The following is an 18703-nucleotide window of genomic DNA, read 5'->3' on the forward strand; positions in this document are numbered from 1 at the left end:
AGGCAGGTGCACAGGCAGGTTTGGGTTTCTGGGGCTGGAAGTTGGGGGCAGCTTGTGTGGCCTGTTGCCCTCAGGGAGGGAGGAGAGGGACTAGGGTGCTGCTGCATGCTGAAGCCTCAGCTGTCCCCGCTGGTGAGTCTGCTCAGACACCTGCCTTGGGTGAGATTGTCAGAGCTGGTGGTTGTCATTGACCCGAAGCTGGCATGATGTGGGGGCAGGTGTTCAGGAGCCCAGAGTACAAGGCACCTGTAGAGAGGAGGGTCACAAGGGCTGAGCAGCTTCCTGTGGTAAGAATGGGAAGGATCCTGGAGAGAAAGCACTTCAAATGCCTCTGTCGGGATCTGAGGCTGTGACCGGGGAGAATCAGTGAGCAGAGGGACAGGGTACAGAGGACCCTGGTGACTGCTCAGATGCCGAAGGTGAGGAGGAATCACCCCATTGTAGTCAGGGAGGCTCCCCTGAGCGCATAGATGACCCGTCCTCTGGGCAACCAGTTGCTGTGAGTGTGACCTGCAGGGACACTGGATGGACTGGAGCCAGTTTCCCAGGGGCTCATGTGTGGCTCAGGGAGCGGGATGCTGTGCTCAGGGGTTGCTCCAGGCTGCTGTGGTTCTCAGGACAGGCACTGGACACAGAAGTTAGGGAAAAGTTCCCACCAGGTTTTAGGCCACATCAGGGACTTGAGTTTCAGGGGACTTGTGTTGGTGTGTGCACACACACATGCATGTATCACGCTGGAGTCATCCCCAGGGCCTCATGTAGGCAAGGCAACTGCCTCCCACTGAGCTTGAACCCAGCCCCTGAGTCTCAGTCACCAGGAGCCTGCAGCAGGCTCTCAGCCTCCTGAGGTCCACTGTGGTGCAGCAATCTGCTAGTGGACGAGTCAACAACCCTCACGCCCCGACATGTGCAGAGGCCTCACAGTATAGTAGAGGCCACTGGGATCATGCCTGGAACAACTCTCTTGTGCAGAATGGAAATGGGCGGATTCCCCATCAGACCCTTTTCTTCTGGGCCCTGCCTGCTGCATCACCTGGGAACCAGCAGCCTGGGACTCTGTCCTTGGTGCTGAGGACCAGCAACTGCTGAAGGCTGCAGAGCCTGGATCTCACAGTTCTGTTGTTCCTAAGATCTGAGCATCAGCAGCAGGGAAAGGTGGGGAGGGGCTGGGATGTGGCCTGTCCCCTGTCTCCCTTTCAGGAGCTAGAGGTACTGGAGCTGTCACTTCAGATGACAGGTGACCCAGTTCAGCTACCCATGTGCACTTTTCAGTGAAAGAAGAATAAAAAATGTCCTTGAGAAGTGTGGTGGACAGAGAAATGTCCCTGCAGAGATGTCCCCATCCTCACTCACAGAATCAGAATGTGCCTCAAGGTAGAAAATGCCTTACAGATGACATTAAGTGTCATGAGATTGAGAGGTTCTTGTGTCCATCTGGTGGGTCCAGGTATCACAAGGTCCTTCCCTTGCAAGTTAGAGAGGGAGGCAGGACTGCAGAGGGGTGGGAGGGGTGGGGGGAGCAGAGCAGAGAGGATGCAGGGTGACGCTGCTGGCTTCAAAGGGGAGCCGGGCCCACAGGCCAGGGAAGGAGGCAGCAGCTAGAAGCTGGAAAAGGTGAGGAAACTGACTCCCGTGGATTCTCCAGAAGAATGCAGCTCAGGACACCTTGGTATCTGCTGTTGGAGCCACTGTGTGGGAGCCAGTCTGTACCAAGAGCACCAGGACACCAAGGCGAGAGCAGTCACCGTGTGTGATGTGATGCTGTGTTCATGCAGAGGAGCCTCACTAGAGCCGAGTCATGCTGGACACTCGAGGGTCTCTTCCTACTTCTCACCTCAGCACAGACCACTGTGAGGCATCAGGAGAGCGTCCCTGAGCTTTAGTACATGAACCGTTTATCTCCAGGAATGTAGTGGCCTGATCCACGTGAACCTACCTGAGAATGTCACCCTGGCAAGCCTTAGGGAATGAGCTGGGCAGTGCTCCAGGTATGTGCAGAGGCTGCAGTGGACATTCTGGGCCTCAGCTCAGGGAGGAGACCCTCTGTCCCATCACCATGGAGCCTGCAGAGCCCCTTGTGGGGAGCCCTGAGCCTCTGCCCTGGGTGCTGGAGGGTGGAGAGGAGGCTGGTCCCAGAGAGATCAGGCAGGGCAGAGTGGAAGGTGATGGGAGGGCAGGGCTGGAGCCTCGGGCAGGGCCTGAGGCCCTTATTCAGGGCCTGAGTCTGGGTCTGGCCCTGTCCCCTCATTACTCTGACAGTCTCTGTCCCGTGTCCCAGCAGAGGTGAAGATGTGCTGAGTACTGACCTTTGGGTGGAGAAGAAATCTTGGCCACAGCTAGCCACCCTGGGTCCTGGAGCGTGAGGGCCACCGAGTGCTCTGCTGACTGCAGGGCCTGGGGACCCTCACCCTTCCCTGTGGACAGACCCGACCTTTGCCCTGGTCCCACCTCCCAGCTCCTGTCTCCCAGGAAGAGAAACCCTGTGGGAACAACTTAGAGACCACGATGCCCCTGCGTGACACAGGAGAGAGCTGACCTGGACCCTGAGGGGAGTGTCTGCCAAGAGACGTTCCCACAGGAACCAAGAGCGAAGGAGGGAAGGGGGTCTTTATTCAGCGCCTTTCCAGGTGACCCACAGGGGCTCTTCCCTCTCCCTGGAGCCCCTGCTCCTGGGCACAGGCAGCCTGGTTCTGGCCATTGAGAGCCCAGGGCAGCCTGTGTCTCTAGAATCCCCAAGGACCCCTCCCCCTCCAGGTTCCAGCATCCAGTAAGGCTCAGGCTCCACCTCTGTCCCATCACCCAGCATCTGGGGTCTAGCAGGACCCTCCCTCAGCCCACATGGAGCATCGTGTGGTGGAAACTAAGAATCCACATCAGCCTTGTGGTCGACCTGGCAGTAGATGTCCAGGTCAGGGTTTAGTAATTCCTGGAAAAGAACAAAGAGGCTCTGACCCTTCTGAACCAGGGGACCATGAACTCCTAGGCCCTGGCCCACCTGGGACTGTCTGTCCCTGTGTCTGTCTGTGCTCAGAGGCTCCTGTTCCCAGGCCCCCCATCCCCTGCTCACCACCCCCTGATCCCATTTTGGCTGCTGTTTCCTGGCAAGATCAGGAAGGTGTGGGGAGGGGCATCTCTTGGGTCGCCCTGGACTGTGGGCAAGGGTCATCACCCACACTCACCTGGTAGATGGGGACAGCAGCTCCATGGCCAGGGGGTGGGGCCTGGCAAGAAGGGAGATTGGAAATCAGGGTCAGCAAAGGGAGGATCATCAAGGGTGAGACTCCAGGGAGCAGGTACTGGGTGGTGCCTGGAAGGTTCTGGTCTCTGACAGGCCAGAGCTTACTCCCTGTGTCTGCTTTAGCCCTTTCTTCTCAGGAGTTACCAGCTCTCGGTCCTGAGCACCAGCCTCCACTTCTGCACAGTCACCCCAGTTTCTGTCCAGACTGTGGTCCCCATCATTAACCCAGGACCATTGATAGAAGCTCCCAGCATCCACTCTGCACCAGGACTCTCCTGAGATGGCAGGAAGTAGGGTGGGCTGAGGACAGAGCGATGGTGAACCTGTCCCTGAGAGTGGCCAAGTCTACGGCCAGGGCCAGGCTAACCTTGTCTTGGAGCAACATGAGTGGGGGCATCTGTGCTGTGTGGGGGTTGACAGTGCCCCTGAGACTGCAGAGCTAGTCCCCTGTGTAGAGATAGCAGGGGGACTTACCAGGGAGGTGGAGGTGTCAGAGGGACCTTGGCCTGGGGACAGAGACAAGAGTTAGCAGACATGAGGAGGGCTGGACCCCTTCTGCAGGAGGGGTTATGGATCCTCAACATTCAGAGTGTCAGGGAGGCAGCATGTCCTGGGAGAGACCCTGTAGCCCTTGTAGTGGCCCAAGGAGCCAAGGAAACTGAGGAGACCAGATGCCACAAGTCTGGGCTGGCTTGGCCAGGTGGGTCCCCTGTTGTGTTTGATGACAGGGATCCTTGAACCCCCAGTGTAAACATTCAACCCTGGACGTGTGGTTGTGGGCAAGGGTGGACACTGTGAGGCAGGCCTTGGGGCTCCCAGCCACCCTCAGGCTGAGGGGGCACTTACCGGGTCTTGATGCTGGGGTGCAGTGGTCTCTGAGGCCATGGTGGTCACTGGCCCTAGGAAAGGTCAGGCTTATTCATGAGGGTCATGGGCTGGGGTCAGATAGGGGATGAGGAGGGCACCCCATTTCCAAGGAGGGTGTGAACCTTCCTCTCCCCATCAGGTCTGTGTACCAGGGGGCCCAGGGAGGGGAGGGGAGGAAAGGCCTTAAGAAGACACTGCTGCCCTGGGCCAAGGTGAAGGGCCCTCCCAGGTGCAGACCCAGGAGAGCTTTGGCTGAAGGACCCAGAAAATGGACTGAAATTGAGGAAGAATTAGAGCAGGAGAGTTTGACTAAGTGGAAGGATGCATGCCATGGGGGAGGACAGGGAAGCAGGGTGACCACGTAGGCAAGACATTGGGAACCACGTGTATCTTGAAACTCCCCGACCCCCATTGGTGACCCTGCTGTGGAGGACCCTCTGCTCAGGCCAGGAGATGAGGGAATGTGACAGTGGCCTTTTGTGCTCTTCACCCATGTGACCAGGAGGCAAAGAACTTTCCAGGACACACTATCTGGCTGGGCCCTGGGATCCCACCTCACACATCAGGGGCCTTGGGCCACACAGGAGGTGTGCAGAGTGGACCCTCCTTCCTCTCCAGGCCCCAGCCCTTGCCCTGAGTGACCTGGGACAGGACCCCTCATACACACAGCTTCAGCCCTCTCTTGGTGTGGGGCAAATACTGCAGGAGGTGCCCTGTTGAACACTCCTCTAGGGAGGGACAGCAGTGCTGTGGGGACAGGTCCTGGTGACCAATGTGCAGAGGAGGGAGCTGTTGAGCAATCAGCCCAGGGCCAGCAGCTGGTGAGGGACAGGGGGCGGCTGGGTGAGAGGGGAGGGTCCCTGGGAAGTGGGGAGGTCGGGGTCAGGCCAGAGTCTGAGGATGGGCCTCCTTCCCTCAGGCCTGGGGTCACCTGGGTGGGATCAGGTGGGGGAAGCCTGGGTACCTTCCAGTTCTTGTGTGGAGCAGGAAACACCCCAGAGCGGCCACCAGAGCCACCCCGACCAGGACCCCAGTCACGATGCCAGCGACGGCCACCACAGGGAGGCCTGGGGTCCTCTCTTCTGCTGAAAGAGAAGAGAAAGGGCTGAAGGGCAGGTCTTCAGGGGAACCAGCTGGGCCCTGTAGGGGGCCACACAGGGTGGAAGGAAATGGCGCCACATCCCAGTGCAGTTTGTCATGTCGTCACCATGTCCTCCTGACTCTGCTTCTGGCGATTTCCTCACGTTTGGTTGTGAAACCTGCATGTGCTCTAGCCTGACCCTCTCCACACGCAGCTGGGCCACATCCTGCTCCTGCTCCTGTTAAGGCCTCTTCCTCTTCTCTTTTATGTTAATATATTTTTTAGATGTTGAAGGACCTTTATTATATTCATTTGTTTGTTTGATGTTGAGAATTGAACCCAGGTTCTCACACAGGCCGGGCCAGTGCTCTACCACTGAGCCACACCCCACCCCCTCTTCCTCTTTTCTTCCTTCCATCTCAGGACAGTGTCAGCGGGCAGCCCTCACAGACTGTCTAGCCCAGGCCTAGATTAATATCATTTTTTATGTGTTGGGAACATTTGAAATCATCTTTGCTAGATATTTTGAAATTTAGAATTAATTGTAGTCAAACACAGACATCCTACTGTGCATTAGAACATTAGAAGTTATTCCTCCCATCTAACTACACCCCTGTGGCCAGATGATTTTGATGAGGGTGCTAATACTGTCCAATGGGGAAAAGGATCTTTTCAATAAATGATGTTGAGAAGATGGATATCCATACAAAAGAATGAATCTGAAGGGCTGAGGTTGTGACTAAGTTGTAGAGCGCTTGCCTAGCATGCACTGGGTTCCATCCCCAGCACCACATAAGTAAAACTAAAAAACAAGCATTTATTAAAACAAAGAAATATATATTTTTTTAAAAAAATGAATCTGAGTCTTTGTCTAATATCATCTTCAAAAATTAACTCCTAATGGATCAAAGATCTAAATGTAAGAGCTAAAGTTATAAAAATCTTAGAAGAAAATGTAGTATGAATGCTTCATAACGTTGGCTTTGACAGTGTTTTCTTAGCTATGATAACAAAAGTATTCATAATAACAAAAACCAGATAAATTGGACCTCATGAGAGCTGAAACATTCTATGCGTCCAAGGGCATTATCAACCACATAATCCAGCAATTCCACTTCCCAATATAGGCACAGAAGGAGTTGAAATAGTCTGTCAGAGAGAGCCAAACCCCCACGTTCATGCAGCATTGCCAATAGCCAGTGTCCGTCAATGGATGAACAGATAAAGAAAAGGTGGCATATGTTCACACTGGAATGCTGGCCAGCCTTTCAAAAAAAGGGCATTCTATCACTGTACAACACAGGAAGTGAAATAAACTGGGAACAGGAAGTGGGACCCTGCAGGATCTCACCTGTATGTGGAATCTACAAATGTTGAATTTCTACAAGTAGAAAGCAGAATGGGGGTTACCAGAGACTGCGTGGTCAAGGAGGTCAGAGGGTTTGAAGTTTCAGACAGACAAGAGGAATATGTTTTGAGATCTACTGCTCAGCAGGATGGGAAAGTTCTGGAAACGGACAGTGGTGATGGCTGCACAAGAACTTGGTTAATGCTGCTGAATCGTATGCTTCAAGGGGGCCAAGATGACAAATCTTAGGTTGTGTGTATTTTACCACACACCAAAAAAAAAAAAAAAAAAAAAGTGAACAGAAAAGCAGACAGAAAAGAATCTTGAACCATGGTGCACACCTGTAGTTTTGATACTTGAGAGGCTGAGGCAGGAGGATTGCAAGTTGAGGTCAGCATGGGCAACGTAGCCAGACCCTGTCTCAAAATAAAATAAAAAGGGATGGGGATTTAACTTGGTGGTAGAGCACTTGCCTAGCCTGAGTCCAACCCTCAGTACTGTCAAAAAAAAAAAAAAAAAGAATAAAAGAGAAGAATCTGGTGCGAGGTCACAGAATAAATGCCAGACTCAAGAAGCTCAGTGCAGCTGGCCCTCTGCATCCATGGACTTGATACCAGTGGATTCAACCAACTGCAGAAGGAAAACAGTCCGACAAAAATTGGGTTCTCAATGAAAATGTACAGAGGTTTTTTCTGTTATTATTCCTTAAATGATACCATATAACAACAATTTATACAACATTTACATTGTAGGAGATATTAAAAAAATCTAGAGATGATTTAAGGTGTATGGAAGTTACTGGGCATGGTGGTATATGCCTGGAATTCCAGCTACTTGGGAGGCTGAAGCAGGAGGATCAAAAGTTTGAGGCCATCCTGGGAAATTTAGTGAGAGTCTGAATCAAAAATAAAAGGTCTGTGGATAAAAATAACAGCTCAGCTGTAGTGCACTTGCCTAGTATGTGTGAAGCCCTGGGTTCTAGCCCCAGCACTGAAAAGTAACATAAAAATAAAAAGGGCTTGGATATAGTTCAGTGATAGAGCTCTTGCCAGGTTCCATTCCTAGTACTTCAAAATAAAGTACAGAGAATAGGGAGAATGTTGGTTATACACAAACACTATGCCATTCTTGTTTATTTTTTTGTACTGGGGATTGAACTCAGGGCCACTTTACCACTGAGCTAAGTCCCCAGACCTTTTATTTTTATTTTTTTCTTTTGAGACAAGGTCTCACTAAGTTGCTTAGAGGCTCGCTAAGTTGCCGAGACTGGCCTTGAACTTGTGATCCTCCTGTGGCAGCTTCCCAAGCTGCTGTGAAGTATGCCATTCTTTATAAGGCTCTAGAGCATCCTTTGGTATATGCAGGGCTTCTGGAAGCAGTTCCTCATGAATGCAGAAGTTGACTACACATTTCACTGACAGCCTAAACTCCAAACCACTTTGCAATTCTGCTTACTGCTTTAGTGTCTTAATTGATATTCTCTCCCCTGTGACTTTTATCCATTTTGTATAACCATTGATAAAGAAATCCCCTCAGTAAGATGTAGGGGGCCAGAGGGTCACTCACCGATCACAGTCAGCGTGATGGGGTTGCTCTTTGGGGAAGAGATTGGGTTGGAGACTTGACACTGATACTCTCCTTCGTCCATCTTTAGGACCAGGTGTATGGTCAGGATGCTCTTGTTTGATGACAGCTGCATGCTGTCTGTGAGTTGCAGGATCTTGTTATTGAAGAGCCACTGGATGGAGATTTCAGTGTCAGTTGGGACGCAGGTCAGCTGCACAGAGTCCCCTTCTGCCACCCTGGTGTTGCTGGCTGTGAGGTGGGGCGGTGTCAATGGTTCTGTGGACAAAAAGGAGGGGAAAACTGAGGTGGTCCTTCCTCAGAGACCTTAGCCAGTGCTCAGGGCCCACAGTGAGTTGTGTAAGGTGGCCCAGAAGGTGGCCCTGACCCTCTGCAGAGTTTGGGTGTCATCGTTCAGATAACAATGTAAAGGAAGTGCTGCCTCTCCTTCCGACCTCAGATCACCCAGGTGACCCCTGAGGGTCCCTGGACATCTCTATAGGATCTGTCCAGCAAGCTCATCCTCAGGTGGAACAATTTTTCCATCCACTATCGAGCAACCTCTTTCTAGTACTTTCTGTGCCTCTAGAGGTCAGGCTCTCAGGCAGGAAGTAGCTTTACATTCAGAGGCAAAGTGTATAGTTTTCATTAAATAATTTGTCAGGGAATTAAGATGGTCCAGCCCGTCTTCATGACCTTAGTGTCTGGAGAAATTCCAATCTACAGGATTTGTCAGTTTGAAGAGGACTTTTATTTCCTGGCCTGTGGATTAAATATCCCAGTGAAAGAAACCTGTGGAGATGAGGGTCACAGTGTTGACCAACCCCGGCACCTTGTCCTCTCTGCAAACACATGCTCTTGGCACCGCCCTGCCCGGCCTCCCAGGGACTCTTCAGGTGAGGCTCCGGTCCCTCGAGGTGTGCATCTCTGCTATTCTCCGTGGTGCATGACATGGGCTTGTGTTCCCAACCCTAGGCACCTGGGGACTTCAGAGCCAGGACACAACTCAGAAGCATCTGCCCCCAGGCTGGCTCTTTCCCTCCCCTGCTCCTGACTTGGGAGGCACTAACTGACCACAGGATTGATCCAGATTCCAGATGGGCCTCCCAGGCCTCTTTTCCACCCACCCCTCCCACCCCAGATGGAGTCGGAGCAGGACAGGAGCAGAGCTGCTCGTCCCCCATCTGAGGGGGCTTTCCTCCTGTCATTTGGGGAAAAAGAGGATGAACGTATTGCAAAGCCATGCAGGTTCCTTGATGCTCACGGAGGAGGTAACAGAAAGCAGAGAGGTGACAGAAAGGGACAAGTAAGTGACAGAAAGAAGAGACTTGACTTCAAGGACACTCCCCCTCTCTAGGAAGCTCCTTTCACTACCTAAGACTTTCTGGGTCTGTGAGAAGCCCCTCCCCACATCCAGGCTGGACCCTAGATTGGTCATGAGAAGTCAGAAGCAAGAGGAGAGTCTCTGGGATGGAGCAGGAGGCTCAGGCAAAGATAGGATTTGCTTGTGCCAGGCTAGGAAGGAACTTCTTCCATGTTGGTTCCAGAAAAATCAAGACTCCACCCAGCACTTGATACTGTGCTCCAGGGTCCACTTACCAGAGACGGTAATATTCTTGGTTGTGGTCCTATTGAGGGTAGTGACAGAGTTATGGGCGACACACACATAGGATCCGCTATTATTTGTAGAGAGGTTGGGGATTGACAGCTCTTGTGTGGATTCCAGGGGCCTCCCATTGAGAGACCAAGAGTACTGAGCAGGCGGGTTAGAGTCTGCGTGGCAGGAGAGGTGGAGATTTGTCCCTGGATGGAAATGTGAGTCTGGGGGGTTTATGATGGGGGCATCTGGGCCATCTGGACAAACAGATAAAGCCACATGTAATGTCATCAGAGGGAAGGGGAAGTTCCTAGACTGTAGAAGACCACAATATAACTACTGATCCATGTCACAACTTTTTTTTTTTTTTAATGTCACAACTAGGCTGGGGAGTACAGTGGTACAGCACCTGCCAAGCATACATGAGTCCCTTGGTTCAAATCCCAGCATCATACACACTCACAGAAAGTCTCAACCAAACCCCCTTTGTTCACTGAAATTAGTCTGTGACATTCCCCTGCTTCTCTGTCCCAGGTGGCTGACCCCAGGCCTCTCTAGGGAACCACAAGCCCACCCCTCCTATTCATGGCCCAAGGCTGGGCCTGCTTGGATGTGCCTGGGACTATTGTCACAGCCAGTCCAGGTGCTCAGGAGAGAGGGTCTGTGTACTTGGACCCGAGAGGGACTAAGTGGCCCAGCCTCTGGCCCTGTGTGTTTGGGTTCACAGCCAGGGTAATGGAGGAATAGAAGTTACTCACAGGAAATATTCAGGGTTAGTGGGTCACTGTGGCTGGCACTCACTGGGTTCTGGATTTCACACTCATAGGGTCCTGTGTCATTCCTTGTGACATTGAATAAAGTGAGAATCCTGTTGTTGTTGGACAGCTTCAGCCTGTCACCATCTGAGATCTTCTGACTGTTTATCTTCCACAGGTAGGTCGCATAATTAACCTCAGGTTCACACGTTAATGCTAGAGAGTCCTCACCCTCCATGGGTTGGGAGTTGTTGATTGTGATGTTGGGTTTGGGTAATTTCTCTGTGCAGACAACAAAGAGAGGATTGCCCTGTGGTACCTGTGATCCCCTCAAAAGTGTCTTTCCACCTGGGCTGGCCTCTAACCTCCCATAACCTGAGTCCTGAAGAACCAGGCAGGAGTGGGTATCCTGGGCAGATGCAGGAGGTACTGAGGGATCAGAGGAGGTGGGGCCCCCTGGGCTGTGTCTGGGAGAAGCACAGAGTTTCTCACAGGTGCACTTAATTGCAGAGTTTGGTCCTGGACAGACCCAGGACTGGGAGTTAGCAACCCTGTGTCTCTCCTGGTCCTCGCTGGCCCTGGCTGGCCTTGAGATGCAGAGTCCCTCCAGCTGCATGGACTCCAGGGCTCGGCCCATGTGTGTGTCCTCCGAGCCTTTGGTTCTCAAGACCATCCTAGACATGGGTCATGATGGGACACCCCATTGTGCTTAACCCCCAAGAAAATCCCACAGCCTGATGTGAGAATAGGGTGTGTGAACAGAAATCCCACACTAGGAGGCCAGGGGGCATTCAGTTTGGTGGTCAGGCTGGGGCCACAAGGGGGCAGTTCTGCTCAGGTGTTTCCTGGTGACTGACAGGAGCCAGTGACACCTGAAAGGCAAAGCATGAGTCCAAAGAATGCTCTAGGGTGAGGGGACAGACAAGGTTTATAGCAGAATCATGTCCCTGACCTTGATCTTTACACCCCTCTCCCCCTGCAGAGAGCAGGTGAGGCATGTGGAATGGTCCTGAGAGACCAGTGGATGGTTCCAAACACATCAGCACTAAGAGGTGGAAGAGGGGACCAGGACCTTGCTGAAAATACGGCCTCGTGGGCTTGTGTGTGGCAGACCTGGGGTAGAAATGGGGGATGTTAAAGTTTTCCATATGGGAAAATAGTTTTTGATACCCAGGATCTAAGACTCCTTTCTGAAAGAAGTATTTCTCTACGGAGCACAGTGTCTTAGACTGAGCTCTGAAGTCCTGAGGGGTCACATTATGACCCAAGGCAGATACTAAGGTCAGTTTGAAACCAGCAGCCTCCTGAGTAAGGAGAGACCTGTGGGTCCTGGTGGAGGACTGAATGGTCAGAGGGGACATCTGAGGGTCTCTGTTATGTAAAATGAGGCACAACACCAAACTCAGAGAAGTATTATTGATCATGTTAATCAATCTAGAAGTCTATGTTCCCAGTTGCTGTGGAGACTCAGCAACGTGGGGAAGCACCTGACACAGGCCTGTGGAATGCCTTCTTCCTGTTCTTTTCACCCCAGGAAGTGCAGTGAGATCATCAAATTGATCCAAATCAGGGCCTAGAGCCCAATGTAAGTGACCGTGGCTGGAGCATCACACAATGTGGGGACAGACCTCCCTTTTGGTGTTGGTGTCCTCATGGGGACACAGGCACATATGGAATAGACAGTTAGCCCCTGAGACAGCACCGTTCAGTCCAGCTCCCCCTTGGGGAAGGTCCTGGGAGTCACTGGAGGAGCCTGAGCCCCACTTAGGGACCAGGATGGAGCCACCAGTCATCTGGGTGTGAGGAGCCTGGGACCTAGGGGCTTGCCGCCCTGTCCTGCCTCTGCCCCCCTCGCTGAGTCAGTGCAGAGAGTAGATGGGGGAGATGCTCAGGCCTGTGTCCTGGCCTATTTCACATGTCATTGTCATGGAGGGAAAGAGCCCTGGAAGGGACACAGTGGGGCCTCCTTCACAGTAGGTGACATTGTCCCTAATGCATCCTGACAGGGGCACCTGCCTCCATTGTTTCTGTGCCTTTTACTACCGCCCAACAGGGGGCCAGGCCCCAGGTGTTAGCAGGAAGTGGACAGGACAGATGGCCATTAATGTAGGGAGGGAAGGGCATGGCTCACCGTGGAGGGCAGGGCCAGTCCTGTCTGAATGAGAAGGGGGGAGAGGACAGACAGGCAGGAGAAAGACAGCCAGAATCGCCATGGCAGGGAGCAGTGGGGGTACAGTGACTTAAAGCCCCAGGTCCAAGAGACTCATGGCTGCCTCAGAAATGACCCAGAGTCACCCTGAAGACCCTCCACAGCCTGGCCACTCTGGGTGGCCTCCGGAGAGGTGGTTGTTGGGATGGAGCAAGAGCCTCAGCCTCCAGGAGGGACAGGGAGCAGGTGGCAGAACCCCCTGGGATTGCACATGCAGGGTCCAGGCTCTGAAGAGCTCCAGGGTCATTCATTCATGATCTTCCCTCCCTTGTCATAAAACCACTGAGAGTTGGCCACACATTGGGCCCTGTCCTGGCTGCAGGCTCTGGTGGGGAGTGAGAAAGAAAAGTCCTGTTCCTTATGCTCCAGAGGGCTGGGCTGGTGGCGCACATCTGTAATCTCAGGGGCTCAGGAGGTTGAGACAAGAGGATTGTGAGTTCAAAGCCAGCCTCAGCAATGGTCAGGCTAAAGCAGCTCAGTGAGACCCTGTCTCCAAATAAAATACAAAACAGGGCTGGGATGTGGCTCAGTGGTCGAGTGCCTCTGAGTTCAATCCCTGGTACCCCCAATCCCCTTACTCCTCCTGAAAAGAAAAAAAAGAAACACCTTATGCTACAGAGGGAGTGACACCCAACACACCAGGAAACACGAGACTTCAAGTTCAGTGAGGGAAGGTGTGGACCAGCTGTGGGAGGGGGAGGCCTGGACATTCTGTTGAGGCAGGTAATTTGGTTCCAGAGTAAAAATTGATTATCCTCCATTTGCTCCCACTCCCAGAGCAGACTGTCCCCTCCAGCTGCCAGTGCCCTGAGCCAATGGCTGTTCTCTGGTCCACAGATGCCTAATAGGCCCTCAGTATGCAGAGCACAGGGCTCTGGCTACACAGTGACATGCACCACTGACCTGCCACCCATGGTCTGTGTGACCTGATTCAGCAACTGTGTTCCCTGTGCCTCAGTTTCCCTTTATTGGACACATGGGAAGTGGTGTCTGGTTCACCATGTTGTCTCTAAGTTAACCTTGAAATCCTCACAGTAACCTGACCTTGGTTTAGAGGAGCTGCCCCCAAAGAAAAAGCCCCTACTCTGATCTGCCTCCCAGTGAGAGGCCCTGGGCTGGTCCCGGGAGGACCAGGAGCTCCAGGAGCATCTCTATCCTCTGTTCCTCCCCTTGGGGACATGGACCTTCCTGTGGAGCCTCATAGAGGTCCATCAGGGCACCTGATTGGCCTGAGGCACCTGTCCCTCTGTGCTCACCACACCTAGTCCTGGGAGAAGGAGATGCCCAGGTGCCCTTGCCCAGATGTGGCTCCTGGGACTGTGTCCTGGCTGGTGACCACCTCCAGGAGCTACCAGATCAGGTGGCCAGTAAATCATTGCTCCCCAGCAGCCCTCAACAGGAAGCCAAACTCCAACCCTGGCCACATGTCCTCAGGGTCACCTGGAGCCAGGACCCTGGGACAGAGATCAGGGGCAGGAGCTTCCTGGGCTGACCTTCTCTGTGAGGACTCCAGGGACCTCAGGCCAGGCCTGACTCAGTCCTGCAGGGTCTTTCTCAGGGCCATGCTCCTGGGAAGGACACAGGGACTGGGCTGAGACTGCTCTGCCTGGGCCGAGTCTCCCACCAGAGCACCCTGCTCTCTGCCAGTGGATTCAGGCAGAGGACTCGGATCTTCTGAAGTCTGTCTGCACTGCGTGTGTCCTGCACTAAATGCTCCAACTACACTGTGGGGATGTAATGCACAGGAGGAGGGAGGCAGACCAGGTCTTGGGGTCCTGTGTGTGCAGTGGAGTTGACCCCTCCAACACCCAGAGGGCTGGGGCATCACTCACCATGTACACGGAACTCTCCAGTTGCTGCCTCACTAACAAAATCAGCAGTTGTGGCTTGTAGGGTGTAGAATCCTGTGTCCCCCTTTGTCACATTCATGAACAGCAGGGACCCATTTGGGTATATTGTCTCACGACCACTGAATGCATGGCCTTCAGTAGCTGAGTGTGTGATATTCGAGTAGGATACAATTAGAGGGCTTCTGTCTGTTTCCCCTCTGTACCACTGGTAGCCTACAGTGTTCTCTGACACATTGTGGACAAGTAGAAGAACGTCAGTCCCTTCAGCAGCATCGAAAGGCACTGGTACAATAGTGAGCGAGGCAGTGGGATGCGGGTTCCAGAAGGTTAACAGTGAGACTAGGAGGGAAGAGAGAGAAATCCATCAACACTGGGACCTTGTAACCGGTGGTTGGGACCCAGGTCCTCAGCAGGAATCCTCATTCCTCAGCCTTGGGGTGTGTGGTGTGTGTGTGTGTGTGTCCCTGGTCAAGGCCAGCAGCATGACCTCCATTCCTTCAGGACCCCTGTACCTGTCATCCTCTCCTAGGAACACCTTTCCCAGGTGTCTGCAAGGCTGGCCCCTCAGTGCCCTCAGATCCCTGCTCACACCCAGGGCACCTGGGCACCCGCCTCCCCTGACCACCTCCTTACAGACCCCAGGTCTTCCCTGTGGACATTTCCCTGCTCTCTGCCCTCCTAGATCTACATGGCACCTGGCCTCACCTGCAGATCTCCCTCTGGCCTGGCCTCCTGCCCTCTAGAGAGGAAGCTCAGAGACTAGTCTGTCCCTTGTTGTAGCCCAGGGCCTGGACCAGGCTCAGCCTCCTGTGGATGAGTGAAGCAGGTCCCCGCCCTGAGGGTCCAGGTGTCTGTGTGCCAATGTCTGAGGCTGGTGGCTGCAGACAGTGTCCACTGCTCAAGTTGCCTTTCTATTTGGAGGGTGGCCCTGACAGAGCTGTTAATGTCAATTTTCAAAATATAATGGCCTCTGGTGAGTAACTTGGGGAAGAGCACCCCTGAGCTTTCTGATCCACTTCATCTGTTCCTGTTGGTGAGCTTCTGTCTTCTGTATTCTGTTCCCAATGGGACATAGTGAAGCCCTGTGACCCCTGTGAGGGTCCTGTCCTCCCCGGGAGCAGCAGCAAGACTCTGCTCTACCTCCCACCCTCCTCAGGGAACTGTCCCCTCATACCTGCCAGCAGGACCCCCTGCCAGGGGATGCCCCCTCTGCAGGGACAGGCTGAGGGGGGCTGCATGGTCCCTGCTGCTCTGTCCCCTCTGTGGAAGGAGCTCACTGCAGACCCGCTGGGGAGCCAAGGCCCAGGCCAGTCAGCCCTGCTGCCCTGCTCCTCTCTGAGCTCAGCCTCCTCCCAGGGCAGGAGCACTTTCCTGGGTCACAGGGCTGGGGGCGGGGTCTCTGTGGAGGAACCTCTCTGTCCCCTCCCTCTCAGTCCTGCCTCCTGTCCCTTCTGCTTTCCCTGTTGGGTTTCACTACTGCATGCCACACCCTGAGGAGCAAGGCAGGTGGGGACGCTGTCCCCTGAGAGAAGTGGCTCACCCAGCACTGGCCTCAGCTGTGTCCTGGCCTCAGGGCTTTCAGCACCACCCAGGGAGCCCCTGGGGTCCCCTTACCCTGGGCATGTTTCCTTTATGATGAGAGTCCCAGTTTAGCCCTGTGTCTTCCCCAAAGCTCTAAGAAGGTGGATCTCCTCCCAGCAGGAAGGGGACAGAGAGAGCTCTGGGGTCAGGAAAGGGGCCCTCTGAGTGATGGCTGGTGAGGGGACCTGCTCTCTATATCTGGTGTCTCCAGCCTGGCCTCTGAGTGGCTATCTCAGGACTTCACACCCTTTGTGTCCTGGGAGGGGAGGACTGTGGTAGTGGAGGTAGGTGACCGTGGGCTCCTTGTTCCTCAGGGAGAGATTTTAGGGAGACCCTCCCTCTCCAATTTTTGGCAGAGCTGTGTCTCAGGCCTGCCCATGCCTTCCTTGGGTGGCCTTGTCCTCTACCTAGTGATTCTCCTGTGGTCACCCTGACTTTCCCCATGGGTGATGCCTGGGTGCAGGGCCTGCTCAGAGACCTCTGGCAGTGCCTGGTCCTCGCAGATCCAGGAAGGAGCAGTAGTGGGTGCCAATCAGGTTCGTGGGAGGCACCCTGCAGTCTATTGGGGATTAATACTCCAACATATTTATTTGTAAGTCATGTTTATTTATGTATTCCTCTGTTGATGGACACTTGGGTGGTTTCACACTCTGCCTATGGTTAAAAGTGGTGTGGCGAGCCTTAGCCTGTGGGAAACTATTGGAGTCCCTGTTTCCATCCTCTGGGCCCATCCCCAGCTGTGGGAGTGCTGGGTAGATGAGCTTCTGCCTGGCTCTGTTAGAAGTGCTGAAGTCCTCAGGGCTCATAGTCCCTCAGGAATGTAGGATAGTGTGGAGTGAGGTGTCATTGTGATTTTGGTTGTTTCCATAGTGACTGATGACACGGAGCATCTTGTCATGTGCTTGTTGGCCATGCAACATCTCCGAAGATGTGGCTATCCAAGCCCTTTGCCCTCTTTCAGTGCTGGGGTTTGATCTGAGGGGTGCTATACCTCTGAGCTATACTCCCAGCCATTTACATTTTTTAATTTATTTTTGTTTTGGGACAGTTCCCCAGGCTGGCTTCAAACTTGTGAATCTCAAGTCTTAGATGCCTGAGGTTACAGATGCCCAGGACTGTACTCGGCTCCTTGGCCTCTTTTAAACATAGGTTATTCTGTAGTTGCATATTTGTACCTATTCTTTATTTATCCTAGCATGAAACCTATATCCCATGTATGATTTGCAAATATTTTCTTCTATTCTGTCACTTCAATTTATTTTTTTAACTCATCCACTCTTTATTTTATTAGTAATTTTGTTAAAAGCCCACGAATCAATGTTCATTTACAAAAACAAGTTCAGTCTTTTATGGTAAATACTTTATGGTTTTAAATATTAAATTCATTGTCACATCTGAAAGTCTTTACAAGTGAGGATCCCTTGTTTCTCTGCCTCCTGCTTCCTGGGAGATGCTGTTGAGGTGGGTCTGTTCGGGATTCTTCTCCTCCTGCTCGGCCTCTCCCTCTCTCTCTTCCAGAAGCAGAGGATTTTGTGTCCTGGGCATTTTTCTTTCTCTCCCAACAGCTCAGAGGACTGGGGCAGCTTATCTTCCTGCAGTTGTTCTTCTCTGTGCAGAGTTTCTGCTAAACCTGCTCTTCTTGGAGTTGCTGCTACTCTGTCCCTCGAGCACGTGAACAAGCTGGTCACGGTCATAAAGCAGTTGTGTTGGCAGAGTTTGTGCAAAACCTTTAGAGTTCTGAATACTAAGCCTGAGAGGAGCGCCAGCCACTTCTTTACCTTCAAAGACAGATTCTGACCCCATTTTGCCACAAAATCATGATGCGGATCGCCCTGTCCAAACATGAAAGAGGACATTCTGATCCACTCATGGCATTCTTGGGATGAGGACAATGTCAGAGTTGGTTTTCCTGTGCCATCAGTTTTGCTCCATGGAAGTCTTTCCCCATGTCTTTTTGCTGGCACCCATCTGGGGGGACCCAGCTACATCTCCCCTATAAGAGAGTGAGGCATCTGCTCCCATAACTGGATGTGGCCCAAGGAGCTCACTGGGACCAGGCAGTGCCCAACAGACCTGAGCATAGGTGGCTGCTTTCCAATGGGGGTTCAGCTTCCAGAAGTTCCCAGTACCTGTGAGCAGAGGCAGAGGCAGAGAAGGCAGGACTCCAGGGAGAACTGGAATTGTAGGGGAAAAAAAAAAGAGTCTGAGACTTTTCATGTCCAACTCCTCAGCCACCAGCCAGGGCTCCTGTGGACATGGGATATCCCAGGCTCAAGGACCGCACTGGGGAGTGCCCAGATGCAGTGGGTGGCACTGTTGGCCCTGGAGGATGTTAGGAGCTGCTTTTAGTAATGCAACAAATTCAAGGAGGAGAAACATTGTAATTTCCACCAGAACACAATGCTGGAGATGGTGCATGAGCAGAAGGGCCTCCTTTTCAACACCTAAAAAAATGAGCAGAACACACTTGTATAGAAAATAGTACCAGAAATTGTGATGCGTGTTCTGTTCTTCATTAGCCTGTGAATGCCACATTTTTAATTTCTCTCTTAAGGACCTGGGAGAGCTGTCCACACAATGTGGACTTAAGTGGACTTTGCTGTCCATGTAGCTG

At 52.8% G+C, this 18703-nt stretch overlaps 1 protein-coding gene across 1 annotated transcript; it reads right to left on the bottom strand.

Moving 5' to 3' along the window:
* Positions 1–2860: 2860 nt before the first annotated feature.
* On the bottom strand, positions 2861–15828 carry LOC144371128 (cell adhesion molecule CEACAM6-like). The gene is made up of 10 exons (XM_078033343.1): positions 15683–15828; positions 14491–14847; positions 10453–10731; positions 9697–9951; positions 8101–8376; positions 5070–5190; positions 4085–4137; positions 3713–3744; positions 3180–3221; positions 2861–2926 (listed from the first exon to the last, which is right to left on the bottom strand). Exons 1-10 carry the CDS (start codon positions 15744–15746, stop codon positions 2861–2863), a joined length of 1545 nt encoding a protein of 514 aa, XP_077889469.1. The 5' UTR covers positions 15747–15828.
* Positions 15829–18703: the final 2875 nt, after the last annotated feature.

Source organism: Ictidomys tridecemlineatus, chromosome 15 (assembly GCF_052094955.1).
Source record: "Ictidomys tridecemlineatus isolate mIctTri1 chromosome 15, mIctTri1.hap1, whole genome shotgun sequence".
NCBI classification, from domain to species: Eukaryota; Metazoa; Chordata; class Mammalia; order Rodentia; family Sciuridae; genus Ictidomys; species Ictidomys tridecemlineatus.